Genomic DNA, 25,685 nt, shown 5'->3' with positions numbered 1-25,685 from the left:
GACCTGATAACCAATATTCTTACTTTAACAAACAGTAGAATAAATTAAAATACAGGGTATTCCTAGGTAATACTAGAGGTTAATAGCAAAGGCAAAATCTAAACCCAAAGCATTCATTTCTACCCTTTATAAAACTTAAGATCTGTAATTCTAAATTTTGTACTAACAATGTCACCTACACTGAAAACAGTGATGACTCAACAAAAGTTATGTTTAAAATGTTACCTAAACTGTGACCAGCAACAGAGACTCCTCCTTTGAAGTCTGGGTTCCGACTCATAAAGAGTGCATATAGACGGTTTATCTCCAGTCCTACTTTTTCCACAATTGTCTGACAGTAGGTGGGGCTATTATAAAATAAAATATCTAGCAATGTTTCATTGGTAAAGTGACGAAACCGACCAATACTGGATAAGGTGATTTTTTTGATATTCCTGTTTAAAAAGGAAAAAAAAAGTATGTTCAATCAGTATCCACCTTAAATCTAACAACTTTTAAAAGTTTAGATTTTGATTCCCAAAAATACAAGAAACCCTACAGACTAAATATGACTTGATTCTCTAGAAAGTTATAAATCAAGATAAAGCAAAAAAGAGTTATTTGTGACTATAACTATACTACGAATTTTGGGATTCTCTCAGGAGTTGGTATATAAAATGTCACATGCAAAGATTTTAATTTTATTTTTAGAGAGGGAAACTTCCATTTTTCTTTCAGTTAATTGGAAATCTGGACACGTACAAAAATTGTGTGTGGGAAGGACAAAAGAGAATGTCACATGGAAAAAAAAAGGTGCTTGATGGAATGAAAACTTTTCTTGATTTGAGAATGACCAAAATAAAGTTCACGAACATCCACAGCGAAAGAAAACACCCTCATAATGGGGCCTAACATAGACAGAATGCTGTTTGTAGAATTTGTTCTATTAAACCATGTGCCATGAACATTATGATGTTCACTAAAATCCAGACATGTTATTAGCCCTGTGTGCCAGCATAAATATTACCTATATTTGTGGTTCTCAATTGGGAGTATTTAAAATTGAATAGAGTATTATTAGCTGTCACAGTGCATGGTAAGCACTGCTCCTATTTAGTGGCCATCAGACTAAGGATGTTAACATCCTTATGTAGCTAAGAACTGTCCTGCCAAGAGCATCTCCACTGAGAAATAACACTCTGAATGAGTGGTTCTCAGCCAGGAGCTATTTTAACGCCCAAGGGTCATTTGGCAATTTCTAGAGACATTTCTGGTTGTCACATTGTGGGGAAACGGCATGCTACTATTATCTAGTGGGTGGAGAGGCCACTAAGCAACAACTATAGAGATTAGAACAGTATTTTAAAACCAGCTAAAATATCTTATATTCTCTTAAATATTTACAATAGGAATACATACATACAACACACACACATACAGAAATGTAGCATGTAAACTTTACAGCCAATATTTAATCATATGTCAGAGCCAGTATATAATTTTTAAAAACATATCTGAAGGCATAATAAACTATTTCATATTATGGTTTAAATTTTGCATTTAAATTTGGCTAATCTGAAAAACAAGTTACCAAAATCCACAAACCTGTCAACACCTGTGGCATCGCCACCCAAGGAACTGTGCCAATGAACCGGAAGGAACTCCACTCTGCTTATTTTCCCGTCATCTAGAGATTTCTTGAAATGTGTCTGCAGCAATTTGAGAGATACCACCCTAAAATCATCCACTTCAAAAAAAAGAAAATGACGGAAGATAAATTAAATTGATTAAACTGTCCTAGCTGGATAGCTAGTTAGCAATTACCTCAAACATGCCAGTATTTTTACAACATAAAGATACATTTTTAAAAGAAAAAAATGAGGATAACAAAATTAAAAAAAGAAAAAGAACAGCCAACTCCTAGAAAGCTTTTTTTTTTTTTTTTTTAAATCGTGAGTAGCAGTATCTTTGAAGATTCTCCCCTCAACAAGAGATTCGTTATCCAAGAGTTAGAAAGCTCTTTTTAACATTTCATTATTTTAGAGGAATGTATAAATGCCTGAGAAACATCAGGTTAACTACCACTACTAGATGCAGCATGGAACCCTGGGTAAAGACCCTGGAATCAAACTATGTGCTATACGATCAGGGCTTCAGGACCTATTGACTATAAGGGAGAGTTTCACTCACCCCTGGGCCCCTAATAATGGGGATAACAGCCATGGCAACTATACCCCAAAGGTTTATTTGTGATGGTTAAATGACAAATGATTATATGCAAAGTACTTAGCACATACAAAGTATTCAACAAATATGAACTATTATTATATAGATATACAGACATAAAAATAAAACTTCAAAAATTTAAGCCAAGTATACACATTCACGGTTTCCTTAAATAACCTCTTACAACTCACTATAAATCAGTTCAATGCACAGGTGCTCCTAGTTGCTGGAAGTGCTTAGGCAGAGGCTCTCTGTCAGAAAGTATAAATTATTTCCAAGATCCCTTCTAATTCTTCAGACTTTAAGATTTTATGAGTTATATATGTCATAAGAGCAAATCAAGCACAAATTAATATTTCCCACCAATCATTTAAATCTCCCTTACCTCTCAGCAAGTAGTACACAACTGGGAAATAAGCTAAAAATCAATACTTAAAAACTCTTCTATTACTTCTCAGATCATCCCATGAAATAAAATATGACAAACGCTTACCACATTCGATAATGCTTCTAAAGCGCAAGTCACACACAGGTCCAATTCCATGCACCATGAACACCAAATGGTCAACCTGAGGCATTTCCCCTATTAAAAAAAATACACACATACATTCATAAAAGCTGGGAATTTATTTGGGTTTTCCTAATTCAACAGCAATATTCTAAATATCCCTTTTGTCATTACAAACTTGCTAAAGAAATTCATGACCCTTCCAAGTGAATAAGCCTCATTATCCTCTACACCAAATTAGAAGAACAATTCATCCATCTTGGCAATAACAGCAAACTAGAACAAGAGGTGGAGGAAACAGGCTCTCTCTGTCCCCAGTGGCTATCAGCATAGGATGACCAGCATCTTTGTACCTATGAAGGCTCCATAACCTTATGATTGCTTCAGAACTCCCCAAGGCACTAAGCCCCACATGGAGAAGCAATTTGTCAGCATAAAACTTTAAAATCTTTTCTCAAAATCTTTCCCCTTGATGTTAGATTCATACGCTATTGTTTCTACTCTAATACTTCAGATTCCATAATATGTGTACCTATTTTATGATTTTATAAGACAATGAAAAAATCATGAAGTCTATGTAATTGTCAAAATTAAATCCATTCTTAAATGGTATAATAGGAGAAAACAAAGTACATACACTAGAGCAGGAGTTGGCAAACTACGGCCCATAGGCCAAATCCTACCCACTACCTTTTTTTATTAATACAGATAAAATTTTAATGGAACACAGCTATGCCTGTTTACATACAGTCTACAGCTGCTTTCACACTACAATGGAAAAGCTAATTAGTTCCAACAGAGTCTATGTGGCCTGCAAAGCCTAAAATACTAGCTATCTGGCCCTTTATAGAAAAAGTCTGCCAACCCCTGCACTAGAGTAATACAAACCAGTGAGGAATGAAAACATAAGCCCAAAAGTATTGCCAAAGCTTAGTTCCAACAAGCAAAGTGCTTCTTCCTAACAAAACATATTTTAGAATCCGCATTATGCGGTTTGCATATCTTCAACAGAATTCCAGATTTAAAAATAACGGTATGTGCATGTTCTCACTCATATGAAGGAGCTAAAAAAAAAAAAAAAAAAAAGTTGATCTCATTGCGGTAGAGAGTAGAGTGATGGTTACCAGAGGCTGGGAGGGGGAGGAACAGAGATTGGTTAATGGGTACAAAAATCCAGGTAACACAGGAGTAAGTTCTAGTGTTTGACAGCAGAGTAGGGTGACTACAGTCAACCCTACTGACTACAGTTAACTTATTTTATATTTCAAAGTAGCTAGAAAATGTGAAATGTTCCCAACCCAAAGAAATGGTAAATGTTTGAGGTAATGGATATCCTGATTACCCTGATTTGATCATGCTCGTATGCACTGTTTGCATGTATCAAAATATCACATATAACCCATAAATATGTATAATTATTATGTATCAATAAAAAAATAGGCCTTTTTTGTTATGACAAGGGGTCCATTCATCATCTGTGGCAAAATGTACTTCGCTCACTCTATAAACCTATATCTGGCTCTTGTTCCATAGTCCTATCTTTCCCTCCTCAATAAACCTCATTTTCGTGCTTAAAAAAATAAAATAAAAATAAATTAAAAATGAGGATATAAAAATAAAATCAAAAAGAAAGATATGTGCCAAACTAGCTGATTTCTGCAAACTATGTCGGGTAATCCTAATAATTATGTTTCTTTTTTTATCATTCTAAAGAATGATGTTAAAATAGAGATGACTAAAAAAGACCTCAGTCACACACCGTTAGGAATTTCATCAAGGTTATCATCAATTCCACGCTTTACAACTCGAGGCCTTGTCTGTCCATCCTGTGTGGTCCCCCATTCATCTGGCACTGAGGAAGGCTGGAACTGAACAATAACCTTCAAGACACAACAGGATTATGACAGAGCTCATTACAGAAATTCTTTTCCACTCTAGGCTAAGTAATTTATTTTAATACATGAGAAACTATATTTTGTAGTGTGGACAGCTTATAAATCAAGTATTAGTACTGTTCCCTCAAAACCAATTTTGTAAGAGTCCTGCTAGCGTTAATTATCATCAAAATTAATGTTGGAAAATCATACAGCTAAATCAGTAGTATACTTAACTTAAAAATCTAACACAGAACTCCAGGCTTACACATATCAAGGACAAGTTACCTGCAGTTGAGTCATCTTTGTTTTATTAAAAATACAAAGCAAAACCCTTTAAATGGCAAGATTCCCAGTTAATTTACAAATTCAATTTCAATGACAAAAACTCACCACTTTTTAGGAAAAAAATCTATTCTGTTCAATCAACTGTATTAAATTCAGCCTTGTGTCATACAGAAATTTAAAAATATACATACATATAAATGATAGTATGAGGCCAGGCAAGGTGGCTCATGCCTGTAATCCTAGCAATCTGGGAGGCTGAGGCGGGAGGATCGTTTGAGCTCAGGAGTTCGAGACCAGCCTGAGCAAAAGCAAGACCCCCATACTAAAAATAGAAAGAAATTAGCTGGACAACTAAAAATATATAGAAAAAATTAGCCAGGCATGGTGACTCGTGCCTGTAGTCCCAGCTACTCGGGAGGCTGAGGCAGGAGGATTGCTTGCTTGAGCCCAGGAGTTTGAGGTTGCTGTGAGCTACGCTGACACCACGGCACTCTAGCTCGGGCAACAGAGTGAGATTCTGTCTTCAAAAAAAAAAAAGGATAGCATGAAAAATGGTTTTGTTTGTATAAAAAAGCAAAAGTTTACGAGTGGCTACCATTGAGAGGACAATGAGGAGGGCCGAGGTAGAGTTTATTTTTCACTTAATTCCTTTTTAAACTGTTTAAACTTTTTTGACATATGGATGTTTTTATTTAATTATTTCAGTATCAATAAGGACTACAGAAGTGGTTAGACTGAATTTTTGTTTTCTTTTATACTTTCATGTAAAAATAGATAAATAAAATGCCTACTTCTCAGAAACTACTGTGTGCCAAGCCCTATGATAGATACTTTTGCATAAATTACCTCACTTAATAAAAATTATGACCCTTGGAGGTAAATATTATTGCAGGTGAGGAATTCGGAGCTCAGAGAAGTTAAGGATGGTAAATCAAAGAATCAGAACACTACTACCAATCAATATTTTTTAAAAAAACAAGTTCATAGAAACAATACAAAGAAAAAGAAAAAGGACATATTTTTACTTGAAAGATTAAAACAAACCATCATCAAGTGCAGGTAGGCAAACTATGGCCCACAGGACAAATCTGGCCCACTATCTGTTTTTGTAAATAAAGTTTTATGGAAAATATCACACTTATTATGTTATCTATTATCTTTGGCTGCATTCACATTACAATGGCAGAGATGGTAGCTGTAACAGCGAACAAATGGCCTGCAAAACCTAAAATATTTACTCTCTGTTCCCTTAAAGAAAAAGTTGGGGCCGGGCGCGGTGGCTCACGCCTGTAATCCTAGCTCTCTGGGAGGCCGAGGTGGGCGGATTGTTTGAGCTCAGGAGTTCGAGACCAGCCTGAGCAAGAGCGAGACCCCATCTCTACTAAAAATAGAAAGAAATTATATGGACAGCTAAAAATATATATAGAAAAAATTAGCCGGGCATGGTGGTGCATGCCTGTAGTCCCAGCTACTCGGGAGGCTGAGACAGGAGGATCGCTTGAGCCCAGGAGTTTGAGGTTGCTGTGAGCTAGGCTGACGCCACGGCACTCACTCTAGCCTGGGCAACAGAGTGAGACTCTGTCTCAAAAAAAAAAAAAAAAAAAAGAAAAAGTTGGCCAACTGTGATCAAATGAAAAATGTATCAAGTAACTTCTACAGTGTATACTAAACTTCAGTTAACATATTGCCATACAGAGAAACTCCATGAGAAGTTAAATTGTGTTATTGTTTCCATGATCAATGTGAACTATTTTAAAAGCAACACACTTGTTATAAATATACCTATCCCACTGTACAAGTTACTAAAAATGAACATTTATCAAACACATACAGCAAAATAATTATTAAAATGAACCTATCACTTCAGTATCTTAAACAGTATCATTACCTTTGGATTGTGCATAACAATTGTCTCTCCACTTGGAAATTCTAATCTTCGGTGCCACTGATTCGTAGTAACAGCTTTTTTATATTCGGCCTACAACAATGGAAACAACACATAATCCAATAGGACAAGTCTATATCACACTGAGAAAGAGTGTGGAGGAAAATGATAACTAGAATGATGATAAAAATACCAGTAATAGCAGCTCTCATTACTGATTGTTACCATACTTCTTTAAAATCACCTTAAATTATATTATCTTATTTAACTAACTTCTCTCCATCACTTCTAAATAATATGCTCCCCACTATATCGAGAAGAAAACCATGATTTCAGTTTCCTAGGGTACAATAACCTGGGTGTCTTAAAACAGAAATTTATTGTTCCATAATTCTGAAGGCTCTAAGTCCAAAATCAAGGTGTTGGCGGGGCCATAGGCCCTCTGAAACATACAAGGAAATCCTCCTTGCCTTTTCTTGGCTTCTGGTTGGTTGCTGGCAATCTCTGCCTTCATCATCACATGGCATTCTCTCTGTGTATCTGTCTTAACATGGCTGTCTTCTTATAAGGACACCAGTCATATTGGATTGGGGCCCACCCTACTCCAGGATGACCTCATCTTAACTAATTATATCTGCAATGACCCTATTTCCAAACAAGGTCACATTCTGAGGTACTGAGGATTAGTACTTCAGCATACTTGGGGGGAGGGGAGGAGAGACTATTCAACCCTTAACAGACATCTTAAGCACTGTACACAGTTGCACATGATTACACAACTGGAAAGTAGCAATGGCAGAACTGTGGTTCATTCCTACTCAGAACTTTCTGACTTCAAAATCTTGACTGTCCAACCATCTTCTTACTCTTCCTCCAGATACACAGTCTTTCCTTGGTATCCTCAGGGGACTGGTTCCAGGACTCCTCACGGATACCAAAATCTCTAGATACTCAAGTCCCTTATATAAAATGGCATGGGATTTGCATAAAACCTACATACATCCCCCCTCCCATACACTTTAAATCATCTCCAGATTACTTATAATACCTACGATAATGTAAATGTTATGTAACCAGTTGTTACACTGTAGTCTTTCTTTATGTTATTTTATTGTCATATCATTATGTTTTATTTTCCTGAATTATTATTTTTTTTTTAAAGAGACCAGGTCTCACTTTTTCACCCAGCCTAGTTTACGAGAACACCCCTGTTTCTAATAAATATACATATATATGTGTGTGTAAAGTGTGTGTACTAAATCTCAACATAGGCCGGGCGTGGTGGCTCACGCCTGTAATCCTAGCACTCTGGGAGGCCGAGGCGGGTGGATCGCTCGAGGTCAGGAGTTCGAGACCAGCCTGAGCAAGAGTGAGACCCCGTCTCCACTAAAAATAGAAAGAAATTATATGGACAACTAAAATATATATATACAAAAAATTAGCCGGGCATGGTGGCACATGCCTGTAGTCCCAGCTACTCGGGAGGCTGAGGCAGTAGGATCGCTTAAGCCCAGGAGTTTGAGGTTGCTGTGAGCTAGGCTGACGCCACGGCACTCACTCTAGCCCGGGCAACAAAGTGAGACTCTGTCTCAAAAAAATAAATAAATAAATAAATAAATAAATCTCAACATAAAAGGTACTTCTTGGTGGCGCATGCCTGTAGTCCCAGCTACTTGGGAGGCTGAAGCAGGAGGATGGCTTGAGCCCAGAAGTCTGAGTCCAACTCAGGCAATATAGGAAGATCCTGTCTCTTAAAAAATAAAAAATTGTGTTTCTTACTATGAGATGAAATTAAAAATGTTTGAAGCTTCTCTCTCAATAAGCCTCTTTTCCAATTTTCTTAACCCCAACTAAACTGTCTTATTTTAGGCCAACACTTACATTTTGGTATTGATTTGGTTATAGAACAGTATTTTAGAGTCACTACTATAGAGCTTTATATTTTCAGAGTAGGCATAACTAATAATGTCTAAGAACTGCATTTATAAAAATTTTTTTTTAAAAAGCAAAGTATCCCACAAAAAAACCTATAATTGCTAGGAAAAATATGTATATGGATAAAGTACAGTCTAAAAAATATTTTTACATGTAGAGTTTGATTTGAAAGAGAAGACTATAATTGAATTTTTTATTTCTATTAATTATATGTTCCTCAAGGGAAAAAAATTTAGTAACTAATAGTGATATTTGAACTGTCAGCTCCTAAACAGAACATAAGGAGTAGTCCTTGCTTGAAGTTATTCGAAATATGAATCTAGGGACGATTAACATTTTAGAAACCCCTTTTAATATTAATGTTAGAGTTATTTAAAGAAATTTGAAGAATTATTACATTAAAAACCGGTTAACAAAAATATTTTGTATCTCATTTCCCATGTATGCAAGTGAATTCATTTAACTTATCTCAAATATCTAATACTCAACTATTAAGTAGAATTAGCACAAGAAATTAACACAATTACATAAAATAATTATATAAAACATTAATTGCCCCAGTTTGAAGAGGGCTAATAAATCTCATGACACTTCTTCCAATTCTGTTTTGTACTTATTTTCACAAATCAGAGATTAATTTCAAACCTTTTACTAAACATAATTTGAAAATATCCATATGCTTGGCGTCTGTTGTCAACAACATATCCCAGCAGCCTAAGTTCTTTTGAAGGTTTGATACAAGTACCTTATTAATCTGTGCTGTACCTCTGAAAACCATATTCTATCTTTGGACACAGAGGCCACAATTAGTACCCCATGAACAACAGCACCATTTAAAAAGCCATCTTTGTGAACAGCACCAAGACAGGCTGTCTTGTAAATAAAGTCAGTTCCAACGTTAGTGATGTTACATAATGGTTTTTTAAAGAAGAGTACCAAGGAATAAGCACTATGTTTTTTAAAGAAAAGTATAAAAGAATAAAGCACTCATACCTCTAGTTTTTCACTGAACTCCTCTGTATAGGGAATAAATCTGCTATCTGTGTCCCCCTTGTAAAACCACGTACAGCGTCTCACTTCAGCCGGCTCCTCTTCCCAGTATACAGCTTTCCTCATCCGGTCATAGAGGTACACGTCGTAGCGCCCTCCATCCGTCCCTAAGACCACATTCTCAGGGTCTGGCTGCACTAAAGAACAAAATCAACACTTTACCTGACTGCTAAAGGAATATTTAAAAATAATATATAATGAATATGATATCTAGTCAATAAAGACAAAGAACTAAGCTCATTTTTATTTAAAAATAGAAGATTAGGATTAATCTGTGCTGCTCAAAATTATGACTCCTATAAGGTGAAAAAGAAACAGCAAGGACAGGCTGGGCGTGTTAGCTCACGCCTGTAATCCTAGCACTCTGGGAAGCTGAGGCAGGAGGAAACACTTGAGGCCAGGAGTGACAGACAGGCCAGGACAACAGAGTGAGACTCTGTCTCCAAAAAAAAAAAAAAAAGAAAGAAAGAAACAGCCAGGGCAAACTTTAAACATCTGATCATAAAATAGTTCAAATAACTGGTAGGGGTTTTTTTAAATCAAAGCAATAACACCTACATACAGGAATGCTCCATGGAATATGTTTCTAAAGGATAAAACAGGTGATTTTTTTAAGTTACATGATCAAATAACATCAAGATAAACAAAGAAATATATTTCTACCCTGCAAGGCTTCTGACAGCATTAACACATTCCTGCACACCATCACTCTCAAGAGGAGGACATAGTGAGCAGCATTTCTAAAACTTTTTTCACAGAGCATCTCCAGGATCAAGAATTTCACAGAAAATGTTTTATAAATGCCCCCGTAACTACAAACGAATAAGGGAAATAGGAAAATTGAAATCTGGATTATATAAACTACTCAGCTTCTCTGATTTAAAACATCTTTAAACAAAGGACATTGCTACAACATTTCTTCAAATACCTTGCTCCGCTAACTCAGGACTTACATTAGTATCACTGTCTTAAGGTATCGAGTCTGGTGGGGTCTACAAGGATTAAAGTATTTGACATTCACAAAAAATAGGCCATGGATAAATACTCTTCATTTCTTCTCTTCCTAAAATAAGATATGAGTGATGCAAGACCAGTACTTACCTGAATTATAGATTTCTTCAAGATTCAAAGAGTCAAACACACTGAAAGGCAGCCACAGTTGTTTGTATTCTACCTCCTTACAGTAAAACCAGTGAGGCTGAATAGGTTCATATTGGTTTTGAAGGAGAAAAGGAGGTGGCACCTGCACAGAGGGACCCCCAGGTCTAGCAAGTACCTGCTGCTGTGTTGGTGACTGCACGGAAGGAGGAATCTGGAAAGCAAAGTTAAGACTGTCATGCTTGTCCAAAAGAATAATTTTGTTTATGCTTCAGATCCAAACTGACACAAGTAATAATTATCCTACATATATTTCTAGATATTTAGTGTAATAACTGGACCCCAAAGCAGTCAAAAAATATTTTTCATCTAATCAAACCCAAAATCAGTTACAAGATGAACTAGAGTGTTTCACACTGAAGGTAAACTAACACTTTCACAGAAATCAATCCAGCAATACATCTCCTATGATTTTACTTAACCTTTAAAACGTGCATATTCCCTAACTCAGCCATTCCATTTCTAAGAAGTTATCCTACAGATATAATTAAAAAAACAAGTAAAAATTTACCCACAAGGATGTATACCAAAGGGTCATTTATAATAGAAAATCACTGGAAATAATCTAAATGTCTAATGGAAATCTGATTAAATAAACTATACTTCACTCAAATGCTAGATTCTCTAGAGTCATTAAAAATGTTTTAGAAAAAATCTTAATAACATCTAAAATATTTCATAGAAAAAATATTATAAAAAATACAGGTACTAGGCCGAGCGCGGTGGCTCACACCTGTAATCCTAGCACTCTGGGATGCCGAGGCGGGAGGATCGTTTGAGCTCAGAAGTTCAAGACCAGCCTGAGCAAAACCGAGACCCTGTCTCTCCTAAAAATAGAAAGAAATCAGCTGGACAACTAAAATATACACAAAAAATTAGCCAGGCATGGTGCTGCGTGCCTGTAGTCCCAGCTACTCAGGAGGCTGAGGCAGAAGGATCGCTTGAGCCCAGGAGTTTGAGGTTGCTGTGAGCTAGGCTGACGTCACGGCAATCTAGCCCGGGCAACAAAGTGAGACTCTGTCACAAAAAAAAAAACAAAAAAAAAAACAGGTACTATATGATGTTTGCCTAGAAAAAAGATAACAAAGACACATATCAAAATGGAAAGAGTGGTTGTCTACAGACAATTTTTATTAATTTGGCTATTCTGTATTTTTCAAATTTTCTACAGTGAAATGCTTTTAAAATCAAAACACAATTATTTTTAAATTTTTTAATTACTGATTTTGAAGCAGTATATCAACCTTAAATTTACTAAAGCTGACAGCTATACTGTAGTTATGTAAAAGAATACCCCTTTTCTTAGGAAATACACAGTAAAGTACCTAAGAGTAAAGAGTCATAATATATTTAAATAGCCTTCAAACACTCCCCCCAAAATCACATATGTATACATACAGAGAGAGGATGAAAGAGAAAAGGCAGGGAGGGAAAGAGGAAAGGGAAGATGGGAAAAGGGGAAGTGGGGGAGGGCTCAAACACATTAGAGTGTGCACATACACAAACTAAAAACAAACAGGCCGGGTTTGGGGGCTCATGACCATAATCCTAGCATTTGGGAAGCTGAGGCAGGAGGATTGCTTGAGGCCAGGAGTTCAACACCAGCCTGGGGACAAGACCTGTCTCCACAAAAAACTACATAAAAATTAGCTGGGCTTGGTGGCACACACCTGCAGTCCCAGCTACTCGGCCTATGGCAGGAGGATTGCTTGAGCCCAGAAGTTTGAGGCTGCAGTGAGCTATGACGACACCACTGCACTCCAGCCTGGGAAACAGAGCAAGACTCTGTCTTAGGAAACAAAAAAAGAGAGAGAAATAAAATGTTAATGATAGGTAAATCTGGGTGAAGGATATTGAAGTGTTCTCTGTGCTATTTTTAGTTTTGTAATTTTTTCCTTAAATTTGAATTTTTTTTTTTGGAGACAGGGTCTGCTACATTGCCCAGGCTGGCCTCAAGCTCCCAGGTTCAAATGATTCTCCTGCTTTAGCTTCCGGAGTAACTAGGACTACAGACGTGTGCCACCATGCCTGGCTGAAATTATCTTTTCTAATTCTTACTTTAAAAACTTTAAAAAATTTAATCAGTAAACTGTCATTAGTTTGCTATAGTTAGCAAAAATACTAACTATACCACATGCTATAAATCTGGTTACTTTCCAATATGCTAAAATCCAACATGATCAAGAATTTGTATAATTAGTATGATTTAAATGATAAAACAAAACCCATTCTCCTCTTCCAAGAGAAAACTTAGGTTAGACTTTGATCACAATACTGTCATCACTACCACATTGGATTGGGTTCTCAGTTCTTTTTAATCATCTCCCCACTTCTTTTGTTTTCTATCTGGTTGCTTTTTCTTTGGAAGTCAGTTGAATTAGTTGGGAAAAAAACACAAGAGAATGTCACAAAATTTTCCCAAGACAAATGTTATTCCATCACCCCCCCCTTGAGATAGAGGTTGACTGTCTAGGTCCAAACTCTATGAAGAAAAGAAATTATTGGAATAATTAGTTTTAGTCCCTGTAATTGAGTGCTTTGATTGACCTGTATAGTTAAAAGATGAGAACCTGGCAGTCTGTTAGACAATAATTGCTTCACCTCTCACATGTCTCTAGATGACATTTATTACTGGTATCTTACACTAAAAATCTGGAAATACTGGCATATAGCCAATTCACAAAAATCAATTATCACTTCAGTAACAGGTTATATGCACTAAAATATGAGGTATCCAGTGAGCTACCTCTAAAAGAATGTTAACTTCAAGGCATGAAGCTTACAAAGAATACCCTCTGAAAATAACTTGTCATCATATTGATTATAAACTGCACAATGTTTTCTAAAACATAAGCTAAGGTGAGAGAGAAAGAGAAGAAATTAGAGTCTGTAAGCAGGACATAAAAACATGTCTCCATACCGGTGGCAAAGATCCCGGAGGCATCTGGTACATCTGAACAGGGGGTCCAGAGGGTGGAGGATGGGTGGGGTGGCCTGGAGTTTGGCACTGCTGCAGCTGGGGTGGTGCAATGTAAGGATTAGCCCTGCTGCTGACAGGGGTATGGCGATACGGATTGTGTCCTGGTTGGGGGGTTCCTTGGGGTGGGCTCCCAAAATTCGAATGAGGGAGACTACTCGGTTGAGAAGGCAGATAAGTATTTATTCCCATTGGTGAGGAAGGTAGAGCACCATGTTGAGCCTTCAAAATGGATGGTGAAAACGCATTTGACACATCTTGGGATCCAGGTATAAAAGGGTGTGTAGTCGGGGGCTTGGAGAATGTTGACTGTCCAACTGATGTTGCTGCAGTTGTTAACGGTGACTGTCCAATATTGCCAAAAGGATCACTACTGCTTGATACCTGAGAGAAGTAACTAAATGTCTGTGGGGTAGACGTGTGAATCGAAGTCTGACCAAGGAAGCTGTCCTCCTCACCAACATCTGTGGAATCCTCTGAAATAGAACAGGAGAGCAAATGGCTTAAAGGTACTCTATCATTCTGCAGGTATGATTCCACAAGGAAGAGCTAGCAATTGTACTTCTTAATTTGTTATTCAAACTTATATTTCTGCATTATAGAAAAAAACTTTTTCTTTGAAAACTTGTTTCTTTGAAATGAAAAAACTAGGAAATATGAATTTAAAAAAAGCAAAAAGAGGGAAAAACTATAATTCATTCACAAGCCCACCTCCCAGAGACAATCACTGTTAACACTGTTAACATTTTGGTACATACCATTCCATTAATTTTTAAATAAAGGTATTTATTATTTATTTTGTAAGTATACATTTGTATGTAGGAGAAGTTTTTGAAAATAAAAACAAAATTTACACTTACTACTTTTACATATTATTTTTAATCTTTTTTTCTTGGTAAGAAATAAATCAAATGTTACTCCAGTATCCAAATACATATAATTTTATTTCTATAGTCACGATGAGAAACTAAAGCACAGATATTAACTCTGCTGACAAGAAGGGGTGTGCCAAGGCTCTTACCTACAAAGCACTTACTGTGCAAGTGAACACGAGGCATCTGTATTCCCAAGGAAAAGTAGGTCAACTTGGGGATTGCCATCCCCAAAATCATGCAGTACCACACCACGTATCATTACAGAACACCAAATTGCTAGAAAAGTCACCTTCCAACCAAGGAAAGTTCTCCTCACTTGCCTTTGCCCAATTTGATCTTCACTGTGGGTATTAACAACTCCAAACAATTTATCTCCTGTTCTACTACCAAGTTGTAAAATAAAAGCCTTTTCCCTCTATATCACCTCAACAGTCTGCCTTAGTCTTCCTTACTAAACTTTTATGCAACCTTAGCTTACAGCTTTCATCTTTCTCCTCCTAATCTTCTTGCTCCTGTCTCATTCCCTCTTACCTCACTGCTGGAAGCATGGAGTCCATGAGAGGGATGGACCCCCTCTCAGCACACAGGCATACTTTGGTCCCCGTCCTTGGAGACCTGTGAAAGGGCAGCCCTCTTCCAAGCCCTGGACTCCTTCCTGATGTCTACTAAAGGAGGCTACCGGGCTCACAGATTCAGGCTTGAGCTCCTAGGCTGCACCAGTTATAATTCACACATGTCAATTTAACTAAGATACCTCACTATGCAAAATACTCCTCTCACTAGTTTTTGTACCTAAAAATAAAATATCACTTCCTGCACGAGCCCTTTGCTTGTATCATTCCATTTCTCTGATATACTTTCAGTTCCCACCCCTTTTCAAGTCCTTCTTAGTTCATTTACCAACAATTAAAACCATGGAAAAAACCTCACTGGTACCTTTCATCCTTTAAGACAGAGGTCCCCAAACTTTTTGGCACCAGGGACCAATTTCATGAAGACAAATTTTCTACCGGACTGGGAGGGGAGGGGGTGTGGAGCTCAAGTGGCGATGTGAGCCATGGAGAGCAGCTGTAAATACAAATGAAGGTTCCCTCGGTCTGCTCCTGCCCCCGGGGCCACAGCTCATCTCCTCGCTTCCTGCTGTGGTTTCATGGAAGACAAGGTGGGTAGGGAGCGGAGCTCTGACAGCTGGTCCCTAACAGGCCATGGACTGGTCCTCGGACAGGGGGTTAGGGGCTTTAAGAAAACTCAAGATTGACCTAGTCCAAGAAACTTATTTCCGATTAGCACCAATTACAAATGAAATGCTGATCTCCACCACGGCTAGCCTCACCTCAGGGGCACTGTCTACTTTAATACAGACACATAGAGCATCTAGAGCCATAACTTTAAAAGGCACTGGTACACTTGTGACACTCCCAACTCCATCTCAAACCGAAACTGTTCTCATGTGTTCCAGAATCTATTTTCCAACAACTTCCTCAAAATACTTTTAGCAGACTCATCCACATATGCCTCAAACTTAGTAAGCCTAAGACTAAATTTATTCTCTTAACTGTTCCTGTGCTCCTTTTACCATATCTCCCCACCTCAACAGAAGTCTGCCTACATCCAGCCAGACATCAAACCAGAAACCTCAGGACTCCCACACACAGCCCTTCCTCTCTCTCCTGCCCCTCATTTAATCATTCAAACACTCATGTGAGAAATATTTAGATAGGACCCATCATGTGCCACGCACAGAGCTTCATCTAAAACTGAACAAGCTCATGCCTGTAGTGCCAGCAACTTGGGAGGCTGAGGTGGGAGGATCGCTTAAGCCTAGCAGATCAAGGCTGTAGAGAGCTATGATTGTGCCACTGTGCTCCAGCCTGGGTGACAAAGCAAGACCTCTCTTAAAAAAAAAAAAAAATTAAAACTGAACAAGAATGGGCCTGGGTGCAGACAGACAGAACTGACGGTCTGGCCTCCTGTGAGTCACTAAATCCCTACAATTGTATAGTCTAAAAATCTCTCACATCTGCTCCCCGCTCTTCATACCCCACGTGGCTGACTTGGGCTAGACTGCCATCCACTCCTGCCTGACTCTTGCACTATGGCCTCCATACTGACCCTTCTTGCTATAGTCAGCTTTATTCCAGCGCAATCAGAGAAAACTCCAGTCTTTCTGAAACAAACCTCTAATTTCACTCCCGTGTTTAAAATCCTTCAAAGGCACCCCCATACCCCACAGGATGAACTACAAACTCCTGAGTACGGTGTATGAGGTCTATAGACCACTGGAGCCACTCCCCTGTAGATACTCTAGTCACAGTGACCTTCTTGGGGCGGGGGTTGGGTGGAGAGGAGAATGGGAAGAGGAAAGAAGAGAGAGGAGACAGAGGGCAGACAGCTCCATCCCTGTCCCATACCACCCATCACCAACTCCTGCCAAATCTGCAGATTTTCTCACGCCTCCAGACTTTTACATATGCACGTCTCTCGAGAATCCCTCATTTCTATGCACCCTTCAACCTCAGCTCAAGCATCACCTCATCTATGAGGGCCTGAGCCTAATGGATATCCACTCCTCACTCAGTCAGCCTGAGACCCACAGCGTTCACAGCAGCCTACCAACCCCTCTAACCCTTCTAAACCTGTATCACCATCGCTTACACGGAAGGGTATTTGTGCACAAACACACACTGTGCAGTCACTGAGGGCAGAGCTGTCTGCTCTTCTGTCTCCCTGATATCTGGAACAGAATCCATGTTTGTTGAGCGCATGAAATTGCTTCCTATGTATCTCTTTCACTGATGTGATTGCTGCTTCTAAGGAGACAGGTTCTTCTTTTGTCTCTGGAAATTCTCCAACTATGCAATCTTTTTTTTAGAAGTAGAAAAATACTTATTACAGAATTTTAGTTCTAAAAATTATTAATGTTCTTACCAAAAAAAATAAAAACCAACTCTGTCTCCAAGAAACAGGAGTTTTAAAGACAGGTGTAGTTATCCTATATTTTACAATGAAAATGTTTAGCATTAATTGATAGTGACACACACAAACCAAATACAATACAGCAAGGATGATGGACATGAACCAAACAACATTCATGAAGCAAAAGATATGAAACCCCACGTATGACCTTATTTATTCCTGCATCATCCCACAGCATCCTGCTCCAGTCACACTGTTTCTTCACCAAAAATGGCAATGCCTAACCTTTCAAACCCATTGTCAAAATGAGACATACATCGTTTGTATGTCTAACTCCCATCTTTCCATTAATTCAACAAATATCTACTGAGTGACCGGTCTACTGCATACCAGGCACTATTCTAGGCACTGGGAATATAACAGTGAATAAAGCTAAGTCCTTGCTTTCATGGAGCTTACATTCTGGTGGGGTAGAACAAACAAACATGTGTAAGTGTTCAGGTGATGAGCATCAAGAAAAAACATAACACAAGGGAAGGAGAACTTTCATGTACACCTGCTTCCAGTATGTCCTTCTTCACTTCTCGATAAAACTTTCCTTAGCTCTCAAAGCAAGAATAAATTATTCACTGGGAAAAAAATCAGCATTTCATGGGGATCTATGTATTAGGCACTAACCAAGATCCTGGAAATAAAAAGGTAATTAAGTCATAGTTGCAAACTTCAAGAAGCCCACAGTCCAAATGGAGGGGGAGATATGTTTACTTCACAAACATTACATCACACTGTATACCAGGTTCCATACTTGGCGCTTTAGAAAAATTGACACATTTCTCATGACAATCCTAAGAAGCTGTACATACATACAAACTGAAGCACAGAGAGGTAAAGTAACATGTCTGTGGTCACACAGCAAGTTACTGGCAGGGTCACGACTGGTACACAGACCATCTGTGCTCCTAAACACCATGCGCTGGGTTATGTCTACATAATCATCAAAAAACAATCTCCCTGGACAATAATAAAAATATGAACAAAGAGCCAGGGGAGCAGATAGGAATGGTTGCCTGAGAGAACAAGAAAAACCTTCTTAGAGGAAATGATAGACTGTCTTGAAAGACAACGAATGCATTCTACCTCTACTATGGAAACACTACAGGTCTATCCTAGGAGATAGCTTACTGTAGCCTAAGAGATATTCTACTGTAGTAGAGTACAGGAGTCTTCTAGTACGAGATGCTCTACTGTATCCTGGCAGACGGCCACTGTCCATCCTAGGAGACATCTTACTGTACCCTGGGAGATATCCTATTGTATCGTAGGAATCTACTAGTGGGAGTAGCCACCTACTGCATCCTAGGAGAGGGCCACTGTCTAATTTATCCCCATCCCCTGCCAGCAGCTGGTACACCAATGTTCACCAAGGACTTGCAGAATGCCAGTACACGAGTGTCCAGACTCTGGACAACTGGGAGAAGAGGGTTTCTTTGACGAAGAGCAAGCTCATCACCTGGTCCCCGCCTCCAACATCCTAAAGCCCTGGCCCACTCAAACCTGGCCACTGGAGGTCCTGCCAAGCTACCCAGAGGGTGAGTCGAGGCAGAAGAAAAACCGCCTGTCTGAGCCTTGTCACCCCCCGACCCCCGCCCGCCGTCCCGCACACACTCGCCTGGCGGGACCGCCCTCCCCTTACTACCTCCGGGCAAGAGCAGGGAGGCCGAGGCAGCGGCGGCTTGGGTGACCGGGATGAAGGGTACGTTGAAACTGAACTCTGTGGCCGAGGAGGAGAAAAGTAAGTTTGTGCCCGACGAGGAGGCGGAGGCGCCACCGCTGCCACCGTTAGGTTTTCTGTCGGCCATGGCGGCGGCCTACCGTCCGTTACACGTCTCCGGGCAGCCGGTGAGACACCACGGACCGGAAACCGCTCACCCTCGGGGCCAGCGCACTTCCGCACTTGCGCACGAGAGCCGGAACTACTGGAGGCTGGTCAGCTGCCCTCCCCGTTCCCCTAGCCAGTGCCGCCAAAAATCAACATGGCGGCGCTGGCTTCACGCCCGAGCCTAGCACGTGACACCCTCTGCGGCTGCGCAGGCGTGACGGGACGCTTAGGGCCAAGGCCGGTGCGGGAGCTTAGAGGAGCTGGCCGTGCGGGTTCGGGATCAGAGCAGGAATTGACGCTTAATCAGGGAGTGCGGGGGCCGCTATGGTATTGTTGAAAGTACACACGGGGTAGTTTTACCAGCAAAGATTTTGGAGGAACAGCGGAAGCCCCCGGGAGCAGGTAGCAGATTGCCGCCAGCCGGAGGGAGGGAGGAGAGGTGGTTGGTGTGGGCAATCCGCAGCCCAGGCCAAGCCGCACCCGCCCACTCGAGCACCCACGTGTCTTTCTTTACTGAACTGAACTCTCGTCGTTGGCCCAGAAATAGAAATGGTAAAACTTTTTAAGTCTTTAAGCCATAGGGGGAAATTGTTTAAAAGAGCAACCAGGGGATTGGGATGTGACTTTTTACATAGTTTTCTATATCCACAGTCTTCTTGCTAGTTCAGTCCAAAATGCATTGTGAATAACTTGGACATAATTGTCATTGTTCATAGTTCGAGATTATGAAAGAAAAGAATAACAGAAGCAATCTTTCAGCTTCTTGCAGAGTGGGAGAGGAAGAGGAGACCCCAAAAGAAGCCTCATATAATGAAACTCCCCCTCCCAGCTGTTTACACATATATAAAAACTAAGTTTATTAATTAATTCAATAGCTAATATGCTTACTGTCAAAAATTTTTTAAAAAGCTGGACACTATTTAAAGCAGTAAGATAGATTTTATTTAGTAATAATTCTTGAAGTCGGGAAGAGGGTCCAGCATGAACTGAGCTCAACTTTTCTGAAACAAAAGGTTGGAGACTTTTTAAAGGCTGTAGTGTGCTAAAGGAAAGGCACTGAGGCCTGTGAAGGGAGGTTGGTCCCCATGACTAGGAGTTTGTTAACTGGTGCTTATCCAGAGGAGACACAAAATTGTCCCATCTTCATGACAGGCAGTGGTGTAAATTAGAGCAAGGAAGCAGCGAACTGGGAGAATGAGAACTATTATATCTCTTTGCATGTTTACATTTCAAAGAAGTGGCTCTCAGGCCTTTGGGAAGACAGTTTTCCAGGGTTAAAGATTTACATCTCAAAGGAGCAGGGGAAGGATTTATAATTGCAAGATTTCTAAAGTAACTGTTGTGAGAGAGGGTTCAGGGGCCTATCTGCCTGTGGCCAGGTTTTGACTGGAACAAACAGTAAATTCTCCTGGCAGTGTTGAGCTTTCTCAGGCAGGCATTTTAAGGAGGTCCGGGGTCATCCCAGATACATGCCCTTAAGCTGGTAGAAGCCATGCTAGAGTTTGGTCAAGGAGAGAGTCTTTGTCATTGTTATGGGTGGACAAGGCATTATACTAAACACCAGGGATACAGTGGTGTACAAGGTAGACACAGGACCTTTCCTTCTTGAAGTTTAGGGTCTGATCAGAAAGACAGACAACTAAACACATAATAACAATAAACTGAAGTGTGATGGATGTTATAATGCAGAATTTCCCAAAATGTGTTACATGGAACATGGACATCATTGGGGAGGGAGGTACAACCCTTTCATGGGGAGAGAGAGCAAATATTTCAAACCTTCAGACCATCAACAAACGACTTAACCTAGTCTGGAGTGATGTGAAAGGCTTCCCTGAAGAAGAAGAATTAAATTGAGACTTGAGAAACAATGAGTACAAGTTAACTGGAGAAGCCTGGGGAAGGCTGAGGTGGGAAGAAGCAGTAGAGACAATTTCACATTAAGGAACAGTATGTTGGAAATCTGAGATGCCAAGTTGGGATGTTTAGAGAAACAGAGGTTACAGTAAGGCTGAAGCCCAGCGAGCAACAGGAGGAAGTTGGGAGATGAGGATGAAAAGCAGACAAAGGCCAGTTGGTGGAGGGTTTTATAGGTTAAGAGAAAAGGGAAATCAAACAAGGGTTTAAAGGAGGGTGGAAAAATTATATTTGTTCTGTAGAAAGTTCGCTCTGACTTCAGTGTAATAAAATAGTTAAAGGAAGAGCAAGCCTGGAGGTCAGAAGAAAGTTGGCAGGCTGTTGCAATGAACCAGGTGAGCAATGATGGTGGCTCAAATTATGGTGATTGCAGTAGGTATGAACAGAAATAGGACTAATTTCTGGGAAGGATGTCAGATTGAACAGATGCATCATCATTTGCTTCCTCCTGAAACTCTGTTGAAAGCACAAATAGGTTTTGTTTTTAAGCATAAACCCATAAGGATGCAGAGAATGGGAGAGAGAATTTGACAGCAAAAAGATTTTGGAAGCAGCAAAAATGATGGACAAGTAGTCTGATTTAGCAAAGCAGCAGAAGAGAAAGCCCAAAGTCAACTTGATTTATACCATAGAATTACCAAAAGGTGCTGGGCACAGTGGCTCACTTGTATAATCCCAGCACTTATAGGAGGCTGAGGGAGGAAGATACTTTGAGGCCAGGAGTTCCAGACTAGCCTGGGCAACATAGCGAGACTGTGTCTCTACAAAAAATTTAAAAATTAGCCAGGCATGGTGGCACACACCTGTAGTCCCAGCTACTTGGAAGGCTGAGGCAGGGGGATCACTTGAGCCCAGGAGTTTGAGGCAGTCGTGAACTAAGATTGTGCCACTGCAATCCAGCCTGGATGACAGAGCAAGACCCTGTTTCAAAAAAAAATAAAAAGAAAATGAAAGAAATTTATTTCTATATACTGGGAAGTCCAAGATTAAGGCACCAGCAGATTCAGTGTCTGGTGAAGGAGAATCTGTTTCCTTCCTGGTTCTTAGCACCTTCTCACTGTGGCCTCATATGGTGGAAGGGGCAAGAGCTCCATCTCCAGCCCTTTATATAAGGACACAAATACGATTCATGAGAGTGTTCCCCTCATGATGTGATCACCTCCCAAAGGTCCCACCTTCTGATACCATCACCTTGGGGAAGAGAATTTCAACACATGGATTTTAGGAGAATGCAAACATTCAGGACACAGCAGGAAGAAAAAAAAGCTAAAAAAAAAAAAAAAAACTCAATAAAATCTTCAGAGAGATAAGAAGGTTTGGAACAAAGAAACAAAATCAGTGTGCTACTGAAAGAAAGAAAGGAAAAAGGAAAAAAAGGGAAAAGAAAGAAAGAAAGCCCCACCTGGGGTTGGTGGCTCACACCTGTAACCCTAGCACTCTGAGAGGCCGAGGAAGGAGAATTGCTCAAGACCAGCCTGAGCAAGACTAAAACCCTGTCTCTACCAGAAATAGAAAAAATTAGCCAGATGTGGTGGCCTGTGCCTGTAGTCCCAGCTACTTGGGAGGCTGAGGCAGGAGATGGCTTGAGCCCAGGAATTTGAGGTTGCAGTGAGCTATGACAATGCCACAGCACTCTACCAAGGCAACAAAAAAAATAAATAATAAAAGAATAAAAGAAATATAAAAGCAAGATAAGAGAAAGTTAAAACTCAGTAGAAGGAAAGTAAATATGAGAAAATTTTCCAAAAAGTAAAGCAGAAAGATAAACAGATGGAAACTAGGAGGGAAAAAAACATAAGAAAATTGGAATACCAGGCAAGGAAATCCAATATCAGAATATTAAGAGTTGTGCTAAGAATAGAGACAGAGAAAATGCAAGGGAGAGAATCATAAAAGAAAAAAAAAAACTTTTTATTTCTAGAAATGAAGGATACCATTTTCCAGACTGAAAGCATTGAGTACCCAGCACAATAGTTGAAAGTGGACCTACACCAGAGCACTGGAACAAAGAGAAGATCTTAAAGGTCTCAGCAGGACAAAAACTGGTCAAACACTTCCAAAATATTTACCTCTCAAAGATACTTTCTATGAAAGCAATTAGAAGTGTGTTACCAAAATAAAGGAACAAACTAACAAAAATCTTTCTATGTGGGATACCAGAAACATGATATCCAACACAGGTATCGTAGGGGACTGCAAGCTATTGTAACAAAAAGACCCCAAAATACAATGGCTCAAACAAAATAGAAATTTATTCTTCACTCACAGAAGAGTACGTGTTGGTGACCAGCTTTTTGTCTTCAACAAGGGCTTCCAAGACTACTCCAGTTGTTGACATCTAAGCCAGCAAGAAGGGTCAGAGAAGTTCAGGGACAAATGTTTCATCTTTTTTTTTTTTTTTTTTTTTTTTTTTTTTGAGACAGAGTCTCACTTTGTTGCCCAGGCTAGAGTGAGTGCCGTGGCGTCAGCTTAGCTCACAGCAACCTCAGACTCCTCAGCTTAAGCGATCCTACTGCCTCAGCCTCCCGAGTAGCTGGGACTACAGGCATGCGCCACTATGCCCGGCTAATTTTTTCTATATAGATTTTTAGTTGTCCATATAATTTCTTTCTATTTTTAGTAGAGACGGGGTCTCGTTCTTGCTCAGGCTGGTCTCGAACTCCTGACCTTGAGCGATCCACCCGCCTCGGCCTCCCAGAGTGCTAGGATTACAGGCGTGAGCCACCACGCCCGGCCCAAATGTTTCATCTTAACAAGGAGAGAAGAAGTTGCACACATCACTTCTGTTCACATTCCACCAGTGAGAACTTCAACAGAAGGCAGTTCTAGGTGCAAGAAGAGCTGGGAAATACAGTCCCCACCTGGGTGGCCACATTCTAACCACATATAACTATGGGGGAAAGAAGACTTGCTGGGCAAACGACAATTGCCACCAAAGTCTGCCCCTCTGGCAACCAGATACCCAACCCTTCCCAGGCATAGAACCTATGTCTGTGTCCCTTACCAGAGGACGCATCCAGCTGCATCCAGCTTAAAAGTCCATGATCTTTGGGTATAGCTCAGCTCTTTCCATTGGATCTGGATGTGGCCTGTTGTGGTCTGTTGAATTATAAGACACCCAATAGACTACAGTGGAGCAAGAGCAGGGTAACTGCCATGAAGACCCCGTTGGAAAAAAGGAAGAATGGAAAACATACCAGTCACTTCCATAGAAATGATTGAATCCTGCTAGGCGTGAACTGAAAATGCCCCCTGCTCTGACGGTGGAGAATTTTCATGGTTAGTCTTGGCTGCTTCTGGTTGGCCCCCTGGAGATAACTCCCAGTCCTCAGTCCTCTGAGGCCCCAGCTTTGCCCTGGGTGGAGGGGGTGGGTTCCTGATCCAGGATCTTCCATAGCCATATCTAAAACAGCATTGGAAAGCATGTCCTCTTTGGGGGCTGTACTGTTTTCACAGCCCGGTTCCTAACTGGTACAAGTTTAGGGCCTAGGACTTGCTTTAAGGCTTGAACAGTTGCTGGCTTTTTCAGGCAAGACTCCTAGTGTTTTATTTCCAGTGAGTTCCAAGTTATTTACTTCCCCGTCTGATTCAAGATTGTTTTTCTCAGCCTAATGGAAGGTTAACTTAAGGCAATTTAAAACAATAGGCTCTGGTGGGAGAGCAACATCCTTAATCCAATCTTTGCCACGAGGCTGGATTCTTCATATTACCTGAGAAGTCTCAAAGGACCCTTGGAAATGCCTTTGAGCAAGAAATTTTACTTCCTTTGGTTTAAGTGCTAAATTGACTGGCTTTTCCCATCCTGTAAGGCTCTAATTTCTCCTATGCTGTCCAACCTGGTAGCTACCTGTGGCTATTGAGCCCTAGAAATGTGACTATCTGAATTGAGAGGTAAGTATAAAATACACACAGGATTTCAAAGACTTACTTAGTAAAAAAAAAAAAAAGTATCTTTTTTTTTTTTTTTTTTGAGACAGGGTCTTGCCCTGTCACCCAGACTAGAGTGCAGTGGTGGCATCAGAACTCACTGCAACCTTAAACTCCTGGTCTCAAGCAATTCTCCTGCCTCAGCCTCCCAAGTAGCTGAGACTACAGGTGCTCACCACCACATCCAGCTAATTTTTTCTATTTTTTTTTTTTTTTTTTTTTGTAGAGATGGGGTCTCGCTCTTGCTCAGGCTGGTCTGGAACTCCTGACCTCAAGTGATCCTCCTGCCTC

At 40.0% G+C, this 25,685-nt stretch overlaps 1 protein-coding gene across 4 annotated transcripts in view; it reads right to left on the bottom strand.

The window, feature by feature from the left end:
• The window catches only part of SEC23IP (SEC23 interacting protein), a 42,812-nt gene extending 23,247 nt beyond the window's left edge, over positions 1 to 19,565 (bottom strand). For all 4 annotated transcript variants that reach the window (XM_069460327.1, XM_069460329.1, XM_069460331.1 and 1 more), the window contains exons 1-9: positions 19,368 to 19,565; positions 13,824 to 14,356; positions 10,847 to 11,057; positions 9,689 to 9,882; positions 6,764 to 6,853; positions 4,473 to 4,593; positions 2,699 to 2,788; positions 1,585 to 1,726; positions 226 to 434 (exon numbers count right to left, since the gene is read on the bottom strand). In XM_069460327.1, the coding sequence (XP_069316428.1) occupies positions 226 to 434; positions 1,585 to 1,726; positions 2,699 to 2,788; positions 4,473 to 4,593; positions 6,764 to 6,853; positions 9,689 to 9,882; positions 10,847 to 11,057; positions 13,824 to 14,356; positions 19,368 to 19,530 (1,753 nt within the window). In that variant the 5' untranslated portion in view covers positions 19,531 to 19,565. The remainder of the gene's footprint in view (positions 1 to 225; positions 435 to 1,584; positions 1,727 to 2,698; positions 2,789 to 4,472; positions 4,594 to 6,763; positions 6,854 to 9,688; positions 9,883 to 10,846; positions 11,058 to 13,823; positions 14,357 to 19,367) is intronic.
• Positions 19,566 to 25,685: the final 6,120 nt, after the last annotated feature.

Source organism: Eulemur rufifrons, chromosome 28 (assembly GCF_041146395.1).
Source record: "Eulemur rufifrons isolate Redbay chromosome 28, OSU_ERuf_1, whole genome shotgun sequence".
In the NCBI taxonomy this organism is placed as follows: Eukaryota; Metazoa; Chordata; class Mammalia; order Primates; family Lemuridae; genus Eulemur; species Eulemur rufifrons.
Note: the sequence above shows the minus strand (reverse complement) of the source record. Positions and strands in the feature narration are given on the sequence as shown.